The following is a 27,428-nucleotide window of genomic DNA, read 5'->3' on the forward strand; positions in this document are numbered from 1 at the left end:
AAATTGTAATTCATGCTATGTGATTCTAACTGTCCCCTTGAGCTTCAACCTATTCTTGCAACTCTTTAGGTCTACTTTCACAAGGGTTGAATTTATTTGGGTGCAATCATAAAGTTTCATGGGACCTCAGTCAGCCTATATTTGTTTGTCATTGATACCCCACAACTTATTTAGCTCTCTCTACAGGATAATCAAATTAACATTAGTTTGTGGAAGTTCAATGGGTGCTTTTTGTTGGTGTTGCAAGGTTGCAAACATAGTCCCACATTGAAAACACATGGGAAAGATCATGAGTTTATAAAGAGAAAGATATCTCCATTGGCATGAGGCCTTTTGGGTAGAGCCCAAGAGCAAAACCATGAGGGCTTAGGCCCAAAGTGAACAATATCATGTCATTGTGGAGATATCTAAATTCTTTTCGATCCTACAATTGGTATCAGAGCCCGGACTGCCAGAAGGTTTAACCGCCGACTGTGCACAAGAGCTATAGTCTGATTGAGCCATGTGGGTACAATATTGACCTCGAACAAAGAAAGTGGAGGCTCCTATGTTCAGATCAAGAGGACCAGACACCAGGCAGGAAGTCCTAGTAGGTCGGATGGACCGAGGGGCAGGAAGACCTGGTGAGTCGAGGATCGGACATGGGAAGCCTGTGGTCCTTTGTTTGAGGGGGGATTGTTGGTGTTGCAAGGTTGCAAACATAGTCCCACATTGAAAACACATGGGAAAGATCATGAGTTTATAAAGAGAAAGATATCTCCATTGGCATGAGGCCTTTTGGGTAGAGCCCAAGAGCAAAACCATGAGGGCTTAGGCCCAAAGTGGACAATATCATGTCATTGTGGAGATATCTAAATTCTTGGCATGAGGCCTTTTGGGTAGAGCCCAAGAGCAAAACCATGAGGGCTTAGGCCCAAAGTAGACAAGTCATTGTAGAGATATCTAAATTCTTTTCGATCCTACACTTTTTAGTGGGTAACTATTCCCACATCACATGATCTTATTTGACACAACAATAAGATATCAAGTTCTCAACTTTGTAATTAACACTAATTTCTAAAGTCATTTATCATTGTTAACAATTTTGTGTATGAGACTTCATGAGTACCTTTAGAAGTATTATTGGTAAGATATAATTGGATCAAGCTATTAAACCTATTTGTATAAAAGCGAGTAAAAAAACATAGCTTATCACCATTAATTTTTGCAAGACAGCTACTATGAGGAAGCATACATGACTTTGTTGGCAAAATATTTTTTCCATGCAAATGCAATTTAAAAGATCCTTCTCATTGTTCATTCAATGCCATGAGTAAACAATAGTTTATCTTAAGGTATGGAATATCACTCCAATCCTGGCCTTCTGATTCTTAGCCAGAACGATATACCAGTGCTATGTCTGGCACCAGACATACCGGTGCTATGTCTGGCAATAACAACTATGGGAATGAAATTCACACGTTCATTGACAGGACTTCAACAAATTTCAATTGCCATAGATTTCAGCATGGATTTCAATGAATTATTGAAGCTAAGCATTTCATACAGTACAAAACCTTTTAATCAGTAATTCCTTCCATGAATCTTGAAATACCAACGTAATTGTGAATTTGTGATCTTACAGATTTAATAATCAGGAGGCAAGGAAAAGAGAAGAAATACCTGGTAAGATAAGTAACAAACTGCATACTTTGCATGTCAAGGAACATATTTGATCTTCATCAATTGGGATGCCAGAACCTTCAGACCAATATATACGTTAGGTTTGTTAAAAGAAGCATGGAAGACGGAAAGAAAGAACAAAATGGCGGGGACATTAGCACAAGTAGCACAGTTGCTTTTAAAAGTAAATAAAAAAAACAACATCGAGCACAAAAGTATCTCCAAATGTATGATAATTTTTTAGGATTCATTAATTCTAGAGGAATTTCTACAGGAAATCATCTTCTGTCACCTCATGTGGCGTGGGATGCTCCTTAACATAAACTCAACACCAAAATTAGAAGAAACAAGTTTCATCCTTGTAAAAAGGATTAGTTACAGTTAATTAACAGCTTCTATTATTCAACTTCATATGCTTTTTCATTACTAGAAAGAAAAGGAACTGTCCTCAAGATGCAATAAAAGATTTTTCAGTTCACAATGAGATAAAGAAGATTCCCTTGTGGATTGGTTATATTCTTGTTAAATTACTTCCACAGGTATTTGAATTCTCACCTCCATCTCTATTGAAACAAGTTCCATGTGGTTTTTGCAATTACACTTGTATTTCAGTATCTTCACATCTTTATAAATGTTGATTAATTTCCACCACTTAAAGATTTGTTTAGAGTAATTGGAGGAACAGAGTCTAAAGAGCCCTGATATAGTAGGAAACGAATGCTAAAGAAAAAGTAAAATATCAGCATCTAAACCTTCTGCCATATCCAAGCATTGTAAGCAACTGATAACCGAAATAATAAATCCTTCTGAATGTGATATGAGGCCCCCAAACAATGCAATCTGCAAAACAAACAAAAGGAAGATAAGTCAATTAGTATTTGTGAAGCCTACAATTAACATGGTATTTGTCCAAGTAGTCACCTCAGCAGACTCCAGATAAAGATTCATCCGCCTAATTCTGTCAGAAACTGATGGGAGTGTAACATCATTGAAAGCCAGGCAGGACTTTAGAAAACTAAGAAACTTTGGTTTGTCTCGGAAAAATTTGATTCCCAGATTGTTGCTTGAGTGAACAAGAATACTCTATAAAAGAAACTACCAAAGGAAATTAGGAACATAACTAGAGGAGAAAAACTAATAACCTCAATGTTGCATACAAAAAATGCAGATTAACAGTCAAATGCATGGATACTCCAGTAGATAATGTTCCAAGCAAGAAATTCCAAGCCGTGTGAAGTTTCAATATCTAGAACAATATGATTTCGTTGCTATATCGTGTCATGCCAGTACAATTTGAATACTTGGTTAATTGAATTAGTAATAATAACATAATTAATTTTACTCATAAGTTGTAATTCTTTAATTAACTTTTTTACTTTAATTAATTATTTGCTTAATAATTAATTAGATTATTTATACATGTTCAGTTCCTATTTATTTTTTATCAATTAATTTGATTACCTTAATTTTTAGAATTAAAAAATGTTTGTAACTATTTAGCTTTAATTTTTATTAGTTATTTGCAAAATGCATACTTCTTTCATTTTATAATAATTTTCCACTTGTAATTTATTCAACTTTAGCAATAAAATGTTGGAATGAGGAAAAAAAAATTCTAGTCCTCCATATACTTGAGCATCCTTTGATTTCAAATTTTGTACAACTGCAACAATTTCAGATTTAAACTTCATCTTATATAATTTCCTGTAAAATGAACAAATATTTTTATGACTTTATGAAATTGTGTTAAATTTATTTATTAGCATTTGATAAAAACTTAAAGTATTAAATAACATTTTTTGATATTTGGCATCATAAAACCCTAAATGAAACTACTGGATGTAGTGAAATAAATTAAAATTCTATCATTTAATTTTTCTTTGGCTTTGTTTGTTCTATATAATTATAATTATTAAAGTGGACAAAAAAACTAAAGATTTTTTTTTTTTTTAAATTTGACACCAAAAAGATTATATTTTAGGGTTAAAATAGATTTTAAATTTTATAATTAAATTTACTAATTTAACAATTATGAATTTTTAAAAAATTAAATCTATAAAACTTGATTTGGACTCGATTAAATCAAATTTGAAAATTTTCATATTTAAGAAATTTTTTTTTGATAAATCACATTTAAATTTGAAAATAGAATTATTTTTAAAAAAATATTCTTGTCTAGATGAAGATTTAATTAAAGTGACGTGTGAACCATAGCTAGTGCTCGAAAAGAAATAAAAAGAGAAAAAAAAACTCAAACTCTATCTCATCAATTATAGATTTCGTATTACCTCCTTACATAATCTCCCCGTCGGTTTCGATATTACAAAAGTTAGGATGTAAGAAAAACTATCACCAATGTTAGATACTAAAGTAGATACTAAAGTCTATCCTATTTAAATTTTTATATTTCAATTAGATTTTTTTTTGGACAAATTAACAACATTGTGTATGATTTCACTGTGAACATGTCAGGGTAAACATAAATATCTAGAAATATTACATGCTATTCATTTTTGCATAACAATCAAATTTGAAAAGTTGGTATTGGGAGCTAAACAAAGTCAAGGTTCCTTCTTAATGTCTTTTAAGGTTTTTAACGGTGCCTGTATTCATAGGGATTTTAAATGAAGAGAAATTACTAGCAAAAAGTTAGTAGGAGCTGCTAACAGTTGCTAGAACATAATTTATTTATCTACAACAATTTTTTTGATCTTAAGATTTAGAATTAAAAAAAAGTAGTTTCGCAGAGAAGCATATATCGAGAACTGAGAAATGAAATATAGAATTAATATCACCCATGGCATACAGACTAACCTTAACTTCCTCAATATTTCCAAATGCTGCACGAGAATCACATAGAAATGACAAATGACGTTCTAAATCAGCTCCGAAATTGACCTATAAATTCGAAGGAAACTCATTACTGGCTAGTTTCAGGAAACAATAAAATTGCACTACGAACAGTTGGTTCAATCTTTGTAGTAAACAACAAAGAAAGCAAGAAAAGGGATCATTAAAGTCAAATCAGATATATTTACCATGCCAACAAATTTAGATATCAGATCTGCTTTTTGCTTATTCTCATCATTCATATTTGAGATATCAATGCTCTCATGAAGGACTTGAGATACTTCAAAAAGAAATTGTATTGTGCAAGGATTACCAATACAACCAGCTCTGCAACAAATAATCACCAATTAAAAAAAAAAATGAAACACCTTTAATTGATAAGAGAATAGACATAACAAGAAGCAGCAAGGAAATGTTCTATCTATCCACAGAATTTGCTTTCCGGCATCAGGCTATATGTAAGACATCCTTTAACTGAACCACGACAATTTAAATATTCTTTTATTGTTTCTAACGATTGTCTAGATCCTCTTGCATCAGCAAAGTCATGGATGGTTTTCTCCTTTGACATGTAATCACACTTTAGAAGCTTCTTTCTCAATTTTTCTTCTACCAATGATATAATCAAATTATTTACAAAATGACAAATTATGCCAAGGTTTCCACCACAAGGCAAAAAATATTGAACAAAAGTCTCAAAAATAATTTATAATATGAAACAGTAGCTAGAACGACAGTTTTGTATTTACAAATGGAATTAGAGTATTTTGGTTTCGCATAGGCATTTTAAAATGCAGAAGGAGAGCCTTGGCGCAACGGTAAAATTGTTGTCATGTGACCAAAAGGTCACGGGTTCGAATCCTGGAAACAACCTCTTGAAAAAACCAAGGTAAGACTGCGTACAATGGATCCTTCCCCGAACCCCACATGGTGGGAGCTTCGTGCACCGGGCTGCTCTTTATAGGCATTTTAAAATGCACCCAAAAAAAGTTTCTGAGCTAAAGTACACTTTTCAAACACTTTAGCTTTTGATAAGTAATCTTCCAAATATGCTTTCGAAGGACTTTATTACATATAACTTTTTAGGAAAGATCTATCTACAAAAACACTCATTTTTGTTACTCAAACTCTGGTATATTAAGGGACACCATGTCAGATTCCTTGATCCCCAAGTTCTACTTAATAATCTGGTGTGTTTGAATACGTAAATACATATCCCTGTCTAACAGAGACCAAGCATATCAAAATATAGTAGACAAAAATATGTACAATTCTATCAGACTATTAATATCCACATTTAAATAGTTTCATTTTCATTTACACTTATCAGATTGAGTTATGGAATTTTTTTAATTAACGCATTATAGATATTTGAATATTAGGAAAATGTCATTTTCCTCACATTAACTGCTTCTGCAAAATGTACCATGTAGTTTTAATATTTTTAAAATGTCCCTATATCTTATAAACTCCATCCCTCCACCCCATGCCCCATCCTTTTTCTAAAAATAATAAAATGTTTTAAATATCGTTCTTGGAATGGAGAATAAAATGCATACAGTTATAGATGCTAAAGAAGAGGGTAGTTTGACAAATCAAAATGCTAGAAGGTGGAGTGAATGTCATACCTACCGTTTAAGGCAACTAAATTGAGGAAGGGACAAATCCTGACATTTGCAATAGAAATGGAAAATCAACCCGAACTAATCCTATTTCTTTAGTTTTTCAAGTTACTGGTCTGGCTTTAAAATTTGTGTTCTTCACTATTCAGGATTGGGATCCAAATTTATATGTATGTTTGTAATCACATATATTTATCTCTATAGTATATGTTAATATATTTAAAAAACCCAAAAAATAATTTTAAATAACTGATTAATGCGGAACAAACCAAACTATTTTCTTGGTTCAAGTTTTTTCCTAAACATGTGGGTATGGGTCCAAGTTTTTCAAGTCCATAACAAGAATTAACTCTCAGGTCAGGTCAAGTTTTCCCAAAGAATCAAAAAATTTGACTAGACCAATCAAGCCCAGTTGCATCCCTAGGTTGCATTAGCATATATGTTCCATTGATGCTGATTTGATCAGATAGCAGAACAAAGATATAGTGTATCTAGAGTAGGGTGGAATAGAAGGAAATGACACTAGGAATGTGTTAGACAATTTCCACTCTTTTTGAAGATAGGTGAGGTATCTGTTAGAGAGATATTTGAAGAATCACCTGTAGGAAATTGCACCCAAAAACATAATCTTGAAACTTTTCAAGTAGAAAACAGATCAGCAAAAAAGAGTAAATAAGGATGACTCACCTAATACCTTTATGAAGTATATTCACATACACAGTATTCCGCCAATTTCCATATAAACGATCAAGAATTGTCATGAAATGTTCCTTCAAATGTAAAAATAGAGGAGTTGACCCCAGATAAGTGTTAGTATTACAACAAAGACTAAGAAGCAAAACTAAGCAAATTCTGCAACAAGCATTGGAAAAGACAAAGACTTAAGAAATTCTATAGCCCCTAATCCAAATTGGACAAAGATAACAAAAGACTATAAAATTAGAAAATCACTGTTCTTGAATAACCATCTACATCACTAGCTAATCTATAACCAATTGAGAAAGCAAGGATTGATTCAAGACAACCAGACAATCACCAAATCCAATAGAAATAAGGTAATAACCAAACAAAAGGGAGTTCAATAGTTCATAACTCCTAGGACTAGAAAACGGAAGTAAAATAGGAAAAAATAAGTTTCAGGTGGATAGATTACCAAAGCAAGCAAGTCTTCCAATCTATCAAGGTGATTGATAATTTTGACAAGAATAGACTGAAGAATGTCCAGCTCAATTTCATCAACCTTATCCTGATGAGATCTCTTCAGAATGCCATCCAGCATGATGGATAGATAGTTGTTCTAATATAGGAAAAAACAATAAACTGATTAACGAACATAAACATCTGGAAGAAAACAGTGGAAATGTCATATTCCAAATTACAAATACTATCACGAATATGATATCACAACCTCAATAAGAGACACAATTTTTATATTCACATAGAGAAATGACAACACTCCTAGGCAAATTAAACAAGAGGAATCTAAACACTTATATTGTTAAAATCACATTGCTCAATCAAATGAAAGTGACTGGAGAAAGAAGTTAGAGAGAACAAGGGCAGGATAAATTTTATTTATAAAATGGTCGATCTTTAGTGAGCCTCTTATATATGCTTTTAGATAACTAAATCTTATAGAACTTCTTATATACTTTAAATAGAAAACAGCAATGCAAAAAGTAGATAGAGAAATAGAGAAGATGAGAAGATGGTGATGAACCTACCTTGAAAAGGAGAAGAAAACACATCAAACTGCCACCATCCACTAATCCATCACCAGTCTGTCCATGTGAAAGAGTATGCTCGAGGTTTCGCACCAGGCATGAGAGATTTATCAGGTGAGAGAGGGATAAGTTAGGGTTTGGTATAAGATAAAGTAGTAAAAGAAACTAAATCTAGTTCTTCTAAACTGCCTATGCGCATGCTTTATCTCCCCACCCGTCATTGCATATAGGGTACTGCATACGTGCTAGGCGAAGTGGTCTCTGTCCAAGCCGTCTAAGCAGTCAACTAGCCTACTTTTGAGAATAATGGTGCAAGAAATGTAGAAGAAAAGTTAAGGTGGGCGTCAGTTGCTTTTTTTAGTATCCCTCTTTATCTCTCGGAATATATCAGACTCTAGCTAATTCTCTCTCCCAATATTTTTCCTATTTTATTCTTTTAACAATGTATATCAGAAAACTAATCTATCTCTGTACAACAACAACAACAACAACAACAATCAAGCTTTATCTCACAAGGTAGAATTAGTTATATGGATCCTTTTACGTCATTGGGCTATCTCTCATCATCTGTAATCCATAAAATTCATTTTTCTTAACATTTGCAAACTTAGCTCCTTGTGCTACCTTCAATTGAGGGGAAGGAAGATGATTACATTCTTATGAGGGGCAAATCCATTTGTTGACTTCATATCACAACTTTGCTCCATCAAAACCTCTTAATTGTTGCATTAGTATCTACTTTGTGATATTAATATTATGAGACTCGATAAGATTTTTCTATTTTGTTTATTTTAGATCGTGAATTCTAACATAGTAACATGACATTTGACCATAGATTAATATTTCGAGCCGTTTTACCTATCTCGGGCAAAATATTTCGTTCTACCCATGGACTAGCACCGAGACAATGCTAGCACCCAGAGGCGTCGTGCAGGCCTGGAGACGCGTCCGACGGCAACACACGAGCCCAACTACGCCTTTGGATGTGTTGTGCAAATCTAGCGATGCCTTTGGAGTTTCGACGTGTCGTGTTGGCCTGACGACGCGTCCGGACTCGTCGCGTGGGCACAGCAACGCCTTCAGACGTGTCGCGTGGGCCAGCATGCTCGCGGTTGTCGCGGAACTAGACCTGATCACGGTTTGGAACAGAAAGTTCGATGGTTCGGAACTGCCGGTTCAACGGTTTCTGGCAGGTCAACACTCAACCTTAACCAACCAAGATGGTTACGGTTTACGATTCGGAACCGCTAATACATGGTTCAGTTCACGGTTCGCCACAGTTTAAGATTATTATATTAAAAAAATTAAAATTTAAAATTTATTTAAAAAAGTATTTGCACTCATTTAAGTTGCATACATAGTTATCAAAAGCGCTCGCTTCGCTCGCTTAAGCGCAAAGCGAAGCGAGGCGCAGCCCTTGCGCTTCCGAGAACGTGGAAGCGCAGCAGGTTTAAGAAGCGTGCGCGTCGCTGCGCTTCGCGCAGAAATGAGCGAAGCGCAGCTCTTCTGCGCGACCCTAAAAGATTCCTTTTTTGTTTTATATTTTATTTAAAGCCCTAATTAATCTCTTTAAACCTGTCTCTTCGTCTCCCGCGGCTGTTCGTTGCGTCCGCCGCTGCTGCAACTAGACGGATTTGTCGTGGCTGCTTCTTCACGTGTGCTGCTGCTTCTTCACGCGTCGCATGCCATAAGTTTTCAATTTCTGTTACTTAAATTCAGTTTGAAGCATCCTTGCCATTCTGCGATCGCCTCCGGCGGCGTCGCAGGATGCCTTCGGCGGCGTCGGAGGCGTCGCGGGAGGCCTTCGACACCTCCAGCTGCATCGCGGGAGGGCCCCGACGCCTCCAGCGGCGTCGCGAGAGGGACCCGACGCCTCCAGCGGCGTCTCGGGAGTTCTCCGACGCCGGAGGCTTCCTGCGACGCCGCCGGAGGCTTCCCGCGACGCCTCCGGCGACGGCTCTGGCGGCGTCGCGGGCATCGCGATGGCATCGCCGTGGTCGGACTCGCGTGAAACAATGGAGGAGAAAAAGTTTGATTTTATTAAATCAAATATAAATATATAAACGAAATTAAAAATATAAAAAAATTGATAAAGTTTATTAATTCATATAAATTTAATTTAAAGATATAAAAAATAAATTAAAATTTTAAAAAATTTAATAAATTGCATTAATTTATATAAATCAGATTTAAATATATAAAAATTATTTAAAATAAACAAAAATCTAATAAATATTATTAATTCTAATTTCTAAATCAGATTTAATTATTTAAATTTTAATTAAATGTATCAAAAATATTTTAAAAATCTAATAATCTTATTAATTTTAAACTAGATTTAATTATTTAAAATTTAACATTAATATTTTAAAAAAAATCTAATAAACTTTATTAATTATAAATCAGATTTAATTATTTAAACATATAAAAATTATATTTAAAATAAAAAATCTAATAAATTCAACTAATACATATAAATCAGATTTAAATATATAAAATATATATAAAAAATAAAAATCTAATAAATATTATTAGCACATATACATCAGATTTAATCATTTAAATATATAAAAAATATATGTAAAATAAAAAATCTAATAAATTTTATTAAGACATATAAATCAGATTTAAATATATAAAAATATATATATTTAAAATTAAAAATTATAATTAATTCGTATAAATCAAATTTATATTTTGATATTTTTTTACTGTTTTATATTGTTTTACTTATTGATTGTTTATTACTAATTGCAGCGCTCTTGGCTCTTGATTCTTGAGTTAACCATGTCAAATATAACAATTTCATCCACTCGAAAAGATATTGCTTGGAATTATGCAACATGTTCAGATCCTAAAAATCCAAATGTTGTCAGTTGTATTTTTTGTGGTAAAATAACAAACGGTGGAATTTATCGACACAAGTTACATTTAGTCGGGGGCAATAGAAATGTGAAAGCTTGCCCGAAATGTCCTGAGCATGTTAAAGAAGAAATTAGAGAGTTTATGCAAAAAAAGAATAATTTGAAGAATCAAATGGATGAAATTCCTCATTCTGATGATGTTGATAATTTGGAAGATTTGGAAGAAGATGAAGAAGTTGATCATCAAACTAAAGTGAAAGGGAAACGACCAATATTAGATTCAAGCAACCATCCTACGACCCAAGGTAAAAAGTGTAAACAAACCGGGCCTATTAATCTTTATTTTATGAAAGATGTCGATGAAATTGTCAAACAAAGACGTGCAAAAAGCAAAGGACAATTTGATGAAAATAAAAAGAAGTTAAGAGAAATTGCAGTTGAGAAATTTGCAAGATGGATGTATGATGCTGGGATTCCCTTTAATGCTGTTAAATATGATTCTTTTGAGCCTTGTATTGAAGTTATTGGACAATTTGGATCTGGGATGAAACCTCCATCATATCATGAAGTGAGGGTTAAGTATTTGAAGGAGTTGGCAAATACGAACTCACTTCTCAAATCCCATGAAGAAGATCATGCTAAGTTTGGGTGCACAATCATGGCAGATGGATGGACAGATAAAAAGGGTAGGACTCTTATAAATTTTTTGGTGAATGGTCCCAAAGGAAGTATATTTGTCGAATCAGTTGATGCTTCAGGCTATTCTCACACAGCGGACAAAATGTTTGAGTTGCTTTCTAAATTTGTGTATCGCATTGGAGAAAAAAATGTGGTTCAGATTGTAACAGATAATGCAAGCTGCAATGTCAATGCAGGTAATATTTTAAATTTTTGTTAAATATTAGTCTGTTATTTCCAAGTTCCAATTAATAATTGAATTATATTTTTAATTTTTTTGATTAAATATTTTTTTTAGGTCGTCTTTTGGAAAACCGATTTCCACACTTATACTGGACTCCCTGTGCAGCTCGTTGTTTAGATTTGTTGCTTGAGGATATATTCAAAATTCCTCATCTCAGAAAATTGCATGAACGGGCATTGATGGTGAATGGTTATATTTACAACAAACCACAAGTATTGAGCATGATGAGAGAGTTTACTAGACAGAGAGACGTGGTAAGAACCGCAAAGACACGTTTCGCAACCGCTTTTTTGACTTTAAAGCGGTTTCATGTACAACAAGCAAATCTGAGAAAAATGTTTACATCTGAAAAGTGGGCAAATAGTCGATTTTCCAAAGAGGTCGCAAGAAAACGTGTAGCAGAAGTGATATTGATGCCTTCTTTTTGGAAAAATATGGTTTTTGCATTAAAAGTTGGTGGTCCATTGGTAAAAGTATTACGACTAGTAGACGGAGAAAAACGATCTCCTATGGGTTATATTTATGAGGCAATGGACAGGGCCAAAGAAGCTATTGCTGCATCATTTAACAATAATGAAGAGAAATATCGTAGCATATTTGAATTCATTGACAAAAGATGGAACATTCAACTACATCGACCTTTGCACGCAGCCGGATATTTCTTGAATCCAGAGTGTTTTTACTCAAACCCTGATATAGAAAATGATACAGAAGTGATGGAGGGTTTGTACAAGTGCATATCTAGATTGGTGAGAGGTGAGGATTTACAAGATAAGATCACGAATCAATTGGAAAAATACAAGAAAGCAGAAGGACTTTTTGGTTTGCCAATGGCTATCCGATAAAGAACTTTAAAATCGCCAGGTAAATTTATAAATAATATATCGTGCAATAATCAATATCAATATTGGATGGTAATAAAATTAATCTTATAATTTATATGTTTTTGTTTTTCAAGCTGATTGGTGGTCTTCTTATGGTGCATCAACGCCTGAATTAAAAACATTTGCAATGAAGATTTTAAACCTCACGTGCTCTTCTTCAGGCTGTGAACGTAATTGGAGCGTTTTTGAACATGTAAGTTGAATTTTTTTTAATACATATTAAAATTTATATTATGAACTTAACCTTTTACTTTTTAATTTTTTTGTAGATACATTCTAAGAAAAGAAATAGGTTGTCTCAACAACGGTTGAATGATTTGGTATATATCAAGTACAATAGAGCTTTGAGGAGAAGATATGACATGCGAGATAAGATTGATCCTATTACTTTGTCAGAGATAGATGATAGTAATGAATGGTTGTTGGGAAATTGGATGACAGTAATAAAGACGATGATAATGATTTTGTCTTTGAAGGTGAAGATTTGCGTTGGAGTGATGTAGCACAAGCATCTGGGGTTGGTGAAAGTGCATATGGCTTTCGATCTCGAAATGCGTCTTCTTCAAAAGGGACATCATCATCTGCATTAGCAAAAAGAAAACAGTCTTCAGCTCAAACTAGTTTGTAAATGAAGAAGAAATTAATCTTGATAATGAAACTGAAGAAGAAGATACTGATGGATACAAATCAAGCAATGGAGCTGATGACATAGATTTGGACAATGAAGATGAAGAAGATGATTATTTTGATATTTGATATTTCATGTATCATATTTTCAAAGACTTTTAATTTTCAGTAATCTGCAACTTCATCAAAGAATATTTTGTTTATGGTTATTTGGATTTTCAAAGACATTTTGAAAGTTTTTTTAATAGATATAATAGCCCTTTTGTTTATTATGTTCTTTTCCGTAAAGCCCGCGCTTCGCTTTGCGCTTTAGGCCCCAAGACCTTTGAGTGCTTTTTTGCGCTTTGCGCTTTTGACAACTATGGTTGCATACATATCCCCTTAGGATATAGGGAAATCAAAGTTCACGTAGTTCTTTTACATTTTTATCCTTTCACATTTAAAAGTGGCGTTGTCACTCACTTCCATTGCCCGTTCCTGTAGTATTCGTTCCTTCGGTGTCAAAATTTTCAACTTCGTCATCTGAAAGTTGTATTCCTTAGATTATTTTTTCGGCACTGGTCCAATCGTCAAGTAATGTTTGGGCTTCTAATGAGTCGGGAGACAAAGTTGATTGTCGTTTATCTAATATATTGTCGTCGGCACTGAACGTCTACTCCATAGCAACAATTAACACTGGACAAGTTAAAATTTCTTTGGTGATCTTTGAGAGAACGAGAAAACTTTGAGCCTTTTGTGACCATCACTTTAAGATATCAAAATTTTCGCTATCTGTTTAATTAAAATAAAAAAAAGTCATAAAATAATTCTCAAATTCCTGTGTGGAACTTGAGGATCCTCATGGACATTTTGTCCGTTCTTTTAATAAAAATTGTGCTTTTGTAAGTTTTAAATTACTACTACTAATTTGTTGTATTTCAGAAATATTAGTTTGAATTCCATATTTTACATAATATTGATTATAAATATCATATAAATAAATTCTAACCTTACATATAATATTAACTGGATCAAGGGAAGAAAAATATTTAATTGGAATTAAAGCGTCATAATATAAAGTTAACATTTCTTGTAAAACTTCTAATTTAAATCTAGGATCTAAAACAAATGCAATTAAAAAAATTTCAGAAATAAAAAAAAATCCATTTAGTTTTCATAGCTAATATGCAAGAAGATAAAAATTCATTATTATTATGTTCATTTAAAACTAATAATATATTAGAAAAAATTTCTAAAACTAATTGAGCAGTGGGATAATATACAGCGGAAAGTTATTCTATTACATCATTAAATACTTTTAAAATTTCACAAATACTACTACAAATATTCGTGAAAATAAATATATATTAGTATTAATATTTTGTACAAAAAATTAACATAATAATTCTTTATATTGAAATGAATCTTGTAATAATTGGTGATCCGGCGGATAGAACAGGGGGCCCCCGTTTTAACGGGTCGACGCCACGTGGAAGTCAAAGGGTTAGGTGGACCGGGCGTCCGACAGGACAAAGATGGGCCAACCTCCTGGCCGGACGGATAGGAGTCGAGAGCCGGCGCTCAGTGGAACAGTAGCAAGGAGCCGAGCAGAAGGCCTAAGAGAAGGTGATATACTGCTAACAGTCCCTACATAGCGCCCCATCGAAAATATCCCCAACATGTCGATGTCAACGGCAGTCCGGACGTGAGGGGAGTGCCGTCCGGCCGGCGCATGAAATGAGGGTCCTCCGGCCGGCGCGTGAACTCCCCGTCCGGCCGGGCGAACGGACGTCCCGACCTGTGGTGGGTAGAGAAGGACAAGAACATCTTCTGACAGCTGTCAAGTCCTATGGCTAGGCCATGCTCCAAGTCTGACAACGAGATGTTCTGTTGTCCCATCAAGGACATACTTGGACTGTAGCAGTATGGCGTCAGGTAAGCTTTCTGACAGACACATACCGAGGTATGGGTCGCGGACACGCATGCGCCTCGGTGGACACGCAGGAGCTCTTTCACCGCTCTATATAAAGAGCCGCATACTTCGCCGGAGGTACGGGTTCTAATTCTTCGAGAGCCACTTTTCACTGCTTGCTTGCCTGACTTGAGCGTCGGAGGGTCGCCGCCGGGAACCCCTTCCCGGCCCGACTTCTGTGCAGGTTCGCCGGAGCTTCGTGCAGCCAGTCGAAGATCCACACCAGTAGCCGGGGAGCGCCACGTGCCCAGCGTCCGTGGCGCCGTCTGTGGGAACGCTCCTGCATCCGAACGGAAACAATGGACGAGACTGGACGACAACACACGGTAACGCTCTCCACGGAGGAACTCGACGCTCTGATCGAATTGCGGGCCGCCAAGCTTGTGGATCAAAAACAGAAGGCAACAGCCGAGCGGCCAGAGCAGCAAGCAACCTCAGTCTCTGGCGTCCGAGCGGAAGACCGTCGAACTCCGACGTTAAATATCGAGAGACGAGCCGGCGTCTATAAACCCTCCGAGCGGAAGACCGTCGAGCTCCGACGTTAAATATCGAGAGACGAGCCGGCGTCTATAAACGTCCGAGCGGAAGACCGTCGAGCTACGACGTTAAATATCGAGAGACGAGCCGGCGTCTATAAATCCTCCGAGCGGAAGGTCGTCGAGCTCCGACGTTAAATATCGAGAGACGAGCCGACGTCTATAAACGTCCGAGAGGACCGCCAGTCACACGACGAAATCGAGACGAGAGCTGGTCATACCGCCGAGCGGCCCGCTTCGACGTTAAATATCGAGAGACGAGCCGGCGTCTATAAATCGTCCGAGCGGAAGACCGTCGAGCTCCGACGTTAAATATCGAGAGACGAGCCGGCGTCTATAAACGTCCGAGCGAAAGACCGTCAAGCTCCGACGTTAAATATCGAGAGACGAGCCGGCGTCTATAAACGTCCGGGCGGATAGCCATCCATGCGATACATCCCGTCGGTGAGAGTCGACCGACGACAGAGCCTGTTCTTTAAGGCCAACATACGGCCGAGCGGCTCGCTTAGCAAAATTAGATGAAAAACACCCTTTGAGGCAAGGTGCAAATCAAAAGATGGTTAATGAGAATTAAAAATGGAAGCGCATAAACGACTAGCGCGCGCTCGCCGAGCGACGATGCAGTCGCATGACGAAAGACGTTTGTTTTTAATCGGCTCAAGCTCATGTTAGAGTACGAAGCCGAGCGGAGGAGTTTTAAAAAACACTTTAAACATGAAAGAAAAATTTCTTGCCAAAACAAAAGTTGCAAAGAAGGAAAGATGATCTATTTACGCCGAACGCTGGGCAAACGAAAGAAGTTACAGCAAAAGTAAAGTTTTGCCGAACGGCGAAGATACAAAAAAGTTGATAAAAAAAACTCCTCACGCGTCAAAATCAAAAAGAGCATCAAGAATGGCGCCCATCACGGTAGCCAGATCCTCTGGCGGGACGGTCAGCTCGGCGGGAAGGTGGCCTTTAGTCTTCAAGTAATCCACCGCCGCCTTGATCGCCTCTTCGAAAGTAAAGGAGATCTTATCGGTAAACTTCTCTTCGAAGTCGTCCGAGCGGACAAATGCCTTCCTCACTTCGTCAGAGCGGGTCTACTCCCCATCTTGATACTCTTTGAGCGCGGTTCGGGAAGCATCATTGGAAGCATGGAGATCCTTTAAATCTCCTTCAAATTTAAGCAGATCGGCCGAGCGGCTCTCCTTCTCGGTGGCCAGAAGGGCATCCAGCTCCTTGACGCGCTGCTCTAACCCCCGATTCTCTACCTTCATCATATCCATGTCCTCAATGGCTTTGAGTTTCCGGGCGGTTGCGGTCTTCACTTCCTTGTCCCGCTGCTTGACCAAGGCTTCGAGGCGGGCCACTTCACTCGTCAAGCCGGAGGATTTAACCCGTTCGGCTTCCAGCAACCTTTTAGCCTTCTCCAGAGCGGCCGTCGATTGTGTGCTGCCCCCCGCGGCCTTGAGCTTTTTCAGCTCGTCCTCCAGTTCGGCCAGTCGATCGCTGATGGCAATCTGCTCCACCCATTTCTGCCAACGGATATGAACAAGTTAGGAACCCGAGCTCAAAATAATTAACAAAGCAAGAGAACATACCCCGGTCGCTTGTTGTAAATTGCTGTCGGCTAGCTGACTGGGAGTCATCATTGCGATCCTGAGCCGAGCATCCTCCCAAGCTTTGGCTAGGGGACCTGTGAGTGTTATTTGCTGCTAGGGGACCACCCAGCGGCCGCCATGTATTCTTCCGACGGGAGGCGCAGGACGATTTTTATCAATTTCGGGCCGCTCGGATCACCTTTAGAAGCAGCAGCCTTACCGGACGGCTCACCGGTGGAGGAAGAAGGACGGTCGCCCAACCGCCTAATACGTCGCAGTGTTCTTGTAGGACTGGAGGGCGGCACCTCAGAGTTGCCCTTGGAGAGCCGAGCGGCGTCGGGGTACTCTCGATAGAGACCGTCCCGGATAACACTGGAGCTTCGTAGCCCCGCTCGGATTGTGGTTCATCGGATGGACTTGGTTGAGAGGGTGCCTCCGGCTGTTTGCGCTTCCGAGTTGCAGAGGGCCGTCGCTTACCTCTACCTCGGCGAGCCGAGGGTTCTATGTCGCCGTGGCCTCGCCGTCGGGCGTAAAGCTCGGGGACTGGTGTCCTCACCTTCTTCACCGGGCCGAAGCCGAGCCCGCCGGCGACCTCCTATCCTTATCACTCAATATCGCGGCCTTGACAGGCGGTTGCCTTTCGCCACACGACTTCAAGCAAAAATAAATCGTTAGAACAAAACAAACGGAAGATAAGGAACTTACTCATGCCGCAGGCAGATCGGTCGTGGTAGAAGACAAGCCGAATATACGACATTACTCCCGAAGGAGCAATTGTCGATGTGATAGCTGGCCGACCAGCCGATCTGCGTGAAGGTAGGCCGATCGCTCTAAACTTCGCCGAGCTCGGGTCATACTGGCATCGCCCCGCCATTCGACGCGAAGGTCGGGCTCGGGAAACGACATAGAAAAGTGCTCCTTCCAATGTTTGTTGGAGCTCGGCATGTTATCAAAAAGAACGAAGCCTATCCTAGATCGAAAACAAAAGTTCCCCACTCGGCCTGCTTGATAGAAGTAATGGAAAACTTTGGGGTCTAGGGAATACCGCTCATTGAATAGAATTATCACCCCGCTCAGCAACCTAATCTAGTGGCGAGCGGGACGCGAAATAGTTGCAGACTTGCAAGAAAAACTTATGGGTGGAAAACGAGTCCGGCCAAAAATCGAAAAAAGAACGGTGTCGGGCGGCGGTTCACGAGGCCGATCGGTCGGGCTAATACTATGTGGTGATCGGAAGGAATATCGAAGTCCGAAGCGAGACGCAACGTCCTCCTCGTCAAACGGCTCCACGGTCGTGTACCATGTACCAGAGTGCCGGCCGATCATGAGGTGCTAGTCATGGTCGAAAAACAAGAATGCGGGACCAAAAGGGAAGGTTCGATCAAGGAATGGAGGGAAACCGAATGAAGGAAACGATTAACAGAAAGAAGAAAACGTAGGGAGCGAGAAAAAGGGTCTTACAAGCAAAAGAGATGATCGACTGAGGCCTGGGGGTTGCCGAAGAGTTGAGGGGCAAGGTCGCCGGAGAAGAAAACGAATAGAGAGGCGCCAGAGGAGGATGAAGCAAAAATGCGGCGGAAAAGGAGTCGCGGCCCTTATATCGCCGCCCGAGAGCAACCTCCACCGTCCGATCCAGGTCGTGAAGAACGAGGTCATCATCCAGCCGTTCATTTCAAACGGCGGCTGTCCCATCGGAAGTGACGCCACCGCCATACGCTGACAAACGCATGATCGCCACGTGTCAGCAGGATAATGGTCGCATTTAATGAGCGCCCCTTACCGTGCGCAGCACACGTGATGGGCAGTAGGGGAGAGCATTGGGCATGGACTCCAAGAGAATACAAGGCACGGACAAGATACCGCCGAGCGGATGAGCATCCCTAAGCCTGGCCGAGCGGATTATGGTAGTGGTCGTTACTCAGTCAGATCGGCAGTCCAGTCAGTCAGACTTCGCCTCCTTCGACTAGACTTGAAGGGGAGGCAAGTGATCCGGCGGATAGAACAGGGGGCCCCCGTTTTAACGGGTCGACGCCACGTGGAAGTCAAAGGGTTAGGTGGACCGGGCGTCCGACCGGACAAAGATGGGCCAACCTCCCGGCCGGACGGATAGGAGTCGAGAGCCGGCGCTCAGTGGAACAGTAGCAAGGAGCCGAGCAGAAGGCCTAAGAGAAGGTGATATACTGCTAACAGTCCCTACATAGCGCCCCATCGAAAATATCCCCAACATGTCGATGTCAACGGCAGTCCGGACGTGAGGGGAGTGCCGTCCGGCCGGCGCATGAAATGAGGGTCCTCCGGCCGGCGCGTGAACTCCCCGTCCGGCCGGGCGAACGGACGTCCCGACCTGTGGTGGGTAGAGAAGGACAAGAACATCTTCTGACAGCTGTCAAGTCCTATGGCTAGGCCATGCTCCAAGTCTGACAACGAGATGTTCTGTTGTCCCATCAAGGACATACTTGGACTGTAGCAGTATGGCGTCAGGTAAGCTTTCTGACAGACACATACCGAGGTATGGGCTGCGGACACGCATGCGCCTCGGTGGACATGCAGGAGCTCTTTCACCGCTCTATATAAAGAGCCGCATACTTCGCCGGAGGTACGGGTTCTAATTCTTCGAGAGCCACTTTTCACTGCTTGCTTGCCTGACTTGAGCGTCGGAGGGTCGCCGCCGGGAACCCCTTCCCGGCCCGACTTCTGTGCAGGTTCGCCGGAGCTTCGTGCAGCCAGTCGAAGATCCACACCAGTAGCCGGGGAGCGCCATGTGCCCAGCGTCCGTTGGTTCAGCATTCGGACAGGATCAATTGGTATGTTGAATTCCAACGTGATGGTACATCACGTGGAAATTTTTTAAGTCTCATTCCATTAGTTTTACAAAACCTACTCCATTGTTTCATTATAGATGGATGCGACCATAAATAAGAAATTGCAATTCTAATTAGTTTAATATAATTTTTTTAAATTTTTAATCCATCTTGAATACATAAATTTAAACATGACATACACAACGAATATGAAAAAATAAACCACCAATAATAGATTGACAAATAAATTTTATATCATCTATACAAGCGGTATTGGAACTAGCATTATCTAATGATATTGAAAATATTTTATGAGGTAATCCATATTCTTTTAAAATTAAACATAATAATTGTACGATATTATGAGCATTATGTGATTCATCAAAAGCTCTATAAGCTAACAATTTTTTTTTTTAGAAGTTCCAAGAGTTATCGATCCAATGGGAAGTCACACTCGTATACAAATGTGTTTGTCAATAATTACTCCAAATATCAGAACATAAAGAAACTTTATTATCTAATTTACTAAATTCATCAATTAAATTCTTTTTTTCTTTGTTTTACTAATGTTAATTGTACGAGTAAATGTAGTCCTAGAAACACATTTAGCACATGGATTAAGAGATTTTTTTACAAAAATCTTCAAATGTGCATTTAGATCCAAAACTAAAAGAAAGATGTTCTACAGAACAAATTTAGCTAATGATTCTCTTAATTTATCATCCAAATATAAAAATAAACCGGAAGCAATACTACCGCCCGCTAGTTGAAAAAAATCTAGATAATTGTGTTTGAGAGCGGTCGAGTCCATATTCTGTCGAGTGCTTTATTTTTACATATCGTTTCAATGACCCATAACCGCCGCCAGCTTCGAATTTGTAGGAAGCATTGCAATGTTTACATTTTGCACGCAATTCTCCCGATGGAAGAGTGACCTTCTCAAAATGTTTAGTGAAAATAAAAGACTTTAGATGAAGAATTTTCCGAACCTTAAAAGTAATTGCATCGATACTTCTTTGTGTTTCGGGTGTCGGATTCGGAAGGTGCTCGATCTTATCATCGGTGGATTGAATGTTGGGGTCCTCACGCGGATTCACTATTTCCTTTCCCTTCCAAGCTCGAGATGATGCACTTCCACGACCTCCTTCCATTGCAATTGAAAGTTGGAAATAAAGTGCGTAGAAATGAAGACGAAAACGTATAGAAAATACGAAATTGAGATTAAGAATAGAGAAGATGTGTGTGAAAATGATGAAATGAACTCTCTATTTATAGAGTTTGGATAATAACGGACACTAAATCATAATCATTGATCAAAAAACGGTCAAATGATCTTAACCGTTGAAAAAAATGCCCAACCCCCCCCCCCGATAAGAAAAAAAAATTGGGTGAACCGGCGATTAACCAGCAGTCCACCAATTTTTGACTTGTGGAATCGGAACTGGCCAGGGCCAATTCTGATTCGGCCCTACGAATCAAGTCAACATGCAACCGGCCCGTTGACCCAGTTACGGGCCGAGTCCGGGTCGAACCCGGCCCGGGGTCCAATCTATGCGGAACAGGAAGGTTTAAACTTTTGGCTTTAATAAAACTTAGTTATTAGTTTTAATCAACTCGCAATTATCATTGGGATAATTTAAATAGGTTTAATTAAAGCCTAATAAAATTATACCCTTAATTATATATATAGATTAAAAAATATTTTATTTTTTATTTTTTTATATCTTTTATTTTTAATTAATATATTTTATATTTAAAGAATACCGAAACTCTGTCGGCACGACACGATACTGAAACCGTATCATTTTGGTCCAGGACTGAAACCTCGGTACGACTAGATTTTAAATCATGAATTTGAGCAAAATAAAAGCAATAAATTAACTCTTGAAGATGGAATCTAGAACGGGAAAGAGAATACTAATATGAATACATGGAGGCTGCTATAGTGGGGACACATAAAAGGAGATCCGTAAGAAGTTTTGGGACACTAATTTGAATATTTGTTAATTACATATGCTGAAGTTTTGGTCTCGTGAGAATCAAAGCAATTAGGAAGCTATTAATAATCAGAGGCAAATAAAAAATGCAATGTGCCAGTACATTGTGAACATTAGAAGAACAAAGTTTCCATTTCTTATTGTATATACAATGATAAATGCTGGACATGCAGAATAAATGGAATATGCCCATGGGAGGAACTTAAAGAAAAAATTGATTTACTTGGTTGCCAACTAAATAAATATATAGGGGGAAAGTGATATTGTGTCCAAGGGAACTTGCAAAGTCAGCTTTTAGATTGGCATGTCATATGAGAAAAATAATTCCTATCTTGTTTGTCTCAACTTTGTCTCTAAATCACAGAAAAGAACTGTAGTATATAGATCAAACTTAGCCTAAGCAAGATAAATCACAAAGAAAGTAATATCCGAGGAAAAAATTATAATACTCACCAGGGAGTACAGAAGGATAATATCTAGATGAGCATCTGCTATCATCAAGTACTCATATAAGTTATTGTATTGAACAAGTACCTGCATTTAGAAACAAGAGAAAATTGATGCATATTGGAGATGGATAGGGTAGTCCTTTATTACCAACCTACAGATGTAGAAATGAAATAGTTTTTAACTTTATAGAAGAATTTAAGAATCAGTTTTATGTGCACTTATGCAGAACTGAATTGTTCCCCGTTTAGTGCTGTTTCTAACTCAGATTGGTCATCCATGTGGATGAGGCATCCCAATATGTGATAGGTTCGCGTATGGGTCCCTAATGACGTGGACACATCGCTAATAATTTTAAGTGGATCCACTAAGTGTAGGACAAATCACACTTGTTCAGTGTAAGACAAATTATATTTTTCAAAAATTTTTTAATATCGTCTAAACAATCAAGAAATACATAAGAGTTCATTCTAATATCAAAAACATGACCATCTGTTTGACACACATAAGCTTATACAATTATTATTTTTAAAATAGTTTGATTCTTCTCTAGACATAAAATAACCTAATTATAGATTTGTGCACACATTATTCTTGAATAAAGAAGTGTCTAAGAATAATAACTACTAAAAATCTATTAGAATGGTTTGTTTAAATTTTCATGAATTTAAGCTCTTTGTTCACATACGTATAGTCTGGTATGTCAAAGTTTAAGGATGACGAAGAATGAAGAGATAAAAAGACTGAACCATCAGATTTTGTCTCTAATACTAACTGATGCAACACTAAATTGAACCCTCGAATTACACATAATCATCATGACAAAATTGATAAAACAAACAGAAAAAAGTATCTCACGTAGAGAATTAAAGGAAAATTTATTGTGAAAATTTTCTGATAAATAGGATACTAATTCTTTTTTATACACTCACAATAAAAGTCAATTTTTTGTAAAATAGCGACTCAGTTTATCCCAATACAAACTATATTTAACTTTTTCTAAAAAAAAAAATTGTAATAATCCTCCAACTATTTTTCAACTTGAAAATATTTTACATTTTTAAATTTTAAATTTTTTAAATCGGTTTTGAAAATCCCAGCAACATTAGATAGCTTTCTATAAGTTACAACCTCCTCAATCACACAACACTTGACAACTTCAGAGTGAATTATCCTTGATCATTTATTCCTACGTTACTCTCATCTTTCATATCAATAGCAAGCCCCTCCCCCACCCAAGTTCTGCCCCTAAGCTCTCTTCCTGTCTTTGATACTATTCCCTCAACCTTTGCATCCAATTAAGTTGGCCACAGAACCCCATGTTCATTGTAGCACTCAAATATCTTAGTTTGTAGATGTTGCAACCATTGAAGTGGTGGCGCTCATGTCCAAGCTAGAATTTTTATAAAAGACAGGCAATTTGAAAGGGAGTAAGCCTCAAAAATTAGAATCTTTCGAAACAAAGAAAGAGAAGGTATCAAAAACATGAAGGAATAACTAAATTTACAGATTCCTCAAGGAAAGAAAATAGAGAGATGATAATAGTGAAAATTGTCAGACTCAAGCATTTATTTGTTTTCCTGATTGTCATCTCAACATTTCCTCTCTTATCCTCTGTCTCAAATTCATGCAAGTTTCTCAAATGAAAAGCGTGTATAAAAATATTAATCTTTAACAGAATCAGGGAACAAAATGTAAAACTACTAGTTTTCTGGATGAAATGATCAACCTACCTGCATAATTCTGTTCATTACAGCACAACTGGAATTGAGTGATAGTCGGCTCTCACAGAGTTTATGTCCCACTCGCCTATAAACCAAATGCTGCAGAAAAACAGTTGCTAAATTTAGTAAGAGAAAGCTATAAAACTGTGTCAATTCTATAAGCTAAAAGTGCATAGACAACATACAGATTCAACAGAGATGTCTTTGTTTTGCTCAACGAAATCTATAATCTCAACTGCCTTGTCACTGATAACATCAGCTGGAAGTAGTTTAAGCAGATAATGAAGCACTAAGGAAACACATGGAAACTTCCAAGAAGAAACTGAGAGATCCCTTGCCACACCAAACTCCTCAAGTATATTCCTGGTATTCTTGTTTTCAGAAATTTAAAATAAGGTAAATATGATGCCGATGGGAGAAAAAATATGTTCAATATAGAACCAATATACTATCATAGTTGTTCTAGTTCAAAAACTAGTTTTATTAAACATCATGTGAAATAGTCCAAGCTTATAAACCTGTGTTCAAAGATAAGGATTAGCTAGAATACTAAACTGGGTTTTTTGTTCTTTACCATTTAATGCAATTAGTAGTAACGAATAATTCAAAACCAAAATAAGCTTTTGGCAGCCCGGTGCATGAAGCTCCCGTCATGTGGGATCCGGGGGAAGGATCCATTGTACGCAACCTTACCCTGCTTTTTGCAAGAGGTTGTTTCCAGGATTCGAACCTCTTTTGGTCACATGGCAACAACTTTACCGTTGCGTCAAGGCTCCCCTTCAAAAAAAAAAAACAAAAAAAGCTAAATAATCAAAAATTTCTAGTGAATTATAGACCTAAATTCCCTACTTCAGAAGGATTGACTACTATCTTTTGTCTCCTTTTCTTTCTGTGTACCATCTTCTATCTTACAGCAGGTGGATGGTATACGCAAGATTGATAGAAGAAAGCAAAAGCAACAGATTACTGGTTGCAAAATGAAGGCAAACAATAGCAGTCCTCCTCCCTCTCAACAATAATAGGTGTTAACATGAAAAGGGCAGATCTTGAGGAAGCAAGGAATTATGGAAAGAGATATGATCCCAATGTCGATCCATCTATAAGGAGATAAACCTGGTCCAGTCAAATCTGAGTTGGATCAGATTTCAGATTTGCACCAAATCAAGTATCTTTTCTTTCCATCTAGTGATTTAATTGGATAAAAACATTCAGTTATTTGAAAATCTTTTCATAGATTGCTAATAATCATGCAAAGTTCAAAGCATCATTCAATACTAGAATTGAATCCCCGACTAGAACAGTGTAGTTTTTCCATACAGCAGCAAGCTCAGATAAGCACAAACAAGTTTTATTCCTAAGAGACCCCCTTTCACTTAACTTTGCTAGCTTCAAGTGTAAGACTACGACAGTTATAAAGTCAATTGAATTAAGTGTAGAGAAACAAGTACAAAAATATACCAACCATCTCAACTAATGATTATTCCTTACTAATACTTGTCATACATCAGATGAGAGCATTCACTCTTAAGCATCCCAATTTTTCATCACTTTTCAAGAACCAAAGTAAACAATTCCTAGATATTTTGTATTGGAACTAGTTTCCCCATGTGTCTATGAGTATGTCTTCACTACCCATTAGGAGTTAAATTTGGATTGGCATAATAAACCGGAAGAAACACAGATTATGGATGTTTCTCAGTTTCTTAGACTCTGACATAACTCTTTGAAATCTTGGTGCTCCAATTTGTTCTTCCCCTCTTTTTCTTTATATTTGTTATATAGTAGTTATGGGAAGAAACACAGATTATGGGTGCTTCTTGGTTTCTTAACTTTGGAAAACCTCTTTGTCAATGTAGGTGATCCAATTGGTGCTTCCCCTCACCTCTTTTTATAGTATTTCATCTCTGAATCAAAGTAAGAGTTACGGGTTGAAGATTTTCCTCCCTTGGATGGTTGTGGACAATACTAGTTGGCTCATACCACCAAAAATATGTCTGCACAAGTGGCACAATGACATTTATCCAGGCAACATACAATCAAATTGGTTGACAGCCAAAATGACCAATTGGCACTTGAAATCCTGATACACAATGGTTATTTTGTTATTATTTTTGATCAATTTAAGTTGGATTTGATTTTTGAGATCCGATTCAAGACCCAAAACCAAAACTAAACCCAAAACATGAATTTTCTTAAAGGAAAATATTCAAGCATGTAGCCTTGATAAACATCCAAATTTTCAGGGTGTATCAGATCAGGTCAGGTTGTTAGATACTTCTCCACAAATACAAAAATAGGTTATGGATTTTGTTTTTTTTTTTTTGGGTGTTGTAGTTGTAGAACTCCGCCCATGACAAATTACCTAATCATGGCCGGTCCCAAGCTCGAATAAAGGAGGAAAATTGTGTTAAATTGTCAGCTAGCGTTAAACTAAGACAAATGTTCAATAAATGGAAACATTAAACTATTGTACTAATGCTATGTTGCACTTTGCAGGGGCCGACTGTAATGTCTTGGTCAAAACCGCTACATCTCTAGAACTCGGGTGTAGTGTTAAATATGTAAGAATTCGTGTTGCACGCCCGACTACATATTGGCAAGAACCATTACATTTCCATGAAAATTTGAGTGTAGTGTTAAATAGGCAAGAGTTCTCATACCATAAGTATAAGAACAAACATTATAGGAAAACTAATAGTCTAAGATTTGGAATATGGAACATAAGAATCCTCACTGGCAAAGCAATGAAGATAGTAAATATGATGATTAGGAGAAGAATTAGTATTTTATGTGTACAAGAGACAAAATAGATAAGCGAGAAGGCAAAAATGATAAAGAATTCGGGTTTTAAGTTATGATACATAGGAAAGAGTAAAAAGCAGGGAAAGGTTGTGTATAATGGATCCTTCTCCGGACCCCGCATAACAGGAGCTTCGTGCACCGAGCTACCCTTTATATAGGAAAGAGTAAAATAAGAAATGGGGTGGGTATTGTTATAGTTAGTTCATGAAAAGATGAAGTTGTAAGAATAGTTAGAAAGAGATTAGAATTATAGCTCTCATGATAATAGTGACGAAAGAAACTATGAACGTAATTAACATATATGCATCTAAAGTAGAATTAGATGAAGATATCAAATCAAGGTTTTGAGACGACATAAATGAAGTATTACAAAACATTCCAGGGTGTTAATTTGGGTGGGTCGGTTCGGGTTCAGGTTGGGCTGAATTTTTT

The 27,428-nt window shown here is 37.7% G+C and overlaps 1 protein-coding gene across 5 annotated transcripts in view; it reads right to left on the reverse strand.

Moving 5' to 3' along the window:
• Nucleotides 1-27,428, reverse strand: part of LOC122045312 (VPS35 endosomal protein sorting factor-like) — a 45,250-nt gene that overhangs the window by 6,426 nt on the left and 11,396 nt on the right. For all 5 annotated transcript variants that reach the window (XM_042605476.1, XM_042605477.1, XM_042605474.1 and 2 more), the window contains 10 exons: nt 24,380-24,565; nt 24,204-24,293; nt 22,477-22,557; nt 7,288-7,431; nt 6,822-6,904; nt 4,701-4,839; nt 4,477-4,560; nt 2,584-2,745; nt 2,415-2,502; nt 1,663-1,740 (listed from right to left, as the gene is read on the reverse strand). In XM_042605476.1, the coding sequence (XP_042461410.1) occupies nt 1,663-1,740; nt 2,415-2,502; nt 2,584-2,745; nt 4,477-4,560; nt 4,701-4,839; nt 6,822-6,904; nt 7,288-7,431; nt 22,477-22,557; nt 24,204-24,293; nt 24,380-24,565 (1,135 nt within the window). The remainder of the gene's footprint in view (nt 1-1,662; nt 1,741-2,414; nt 2,503-2,583; nt 2,746-4,476; nt 4,561-4,700; nt 4,840-6,821; nt 6,905-7,287; nt 7,432-22,476; nt 22,558-24,203; nt 24,294-24,379; nt 24,566-27,428) is intronic.

Source organism: Zingiber officinale, chromosome 2B (genome assembly GCF_018446385.1).
Source record: "Zingiber officinale cultivar Zhangliang chromosome 2B, Zo_v1.1, whole genome shotgun sequence".
Lineage (NCBI taxonomy): Eukaryota > Viridiplantae > Streptophyta > Magnoliopsida > Zingiberales > Zingiberaceae > Zingiber > Zingiber officinale.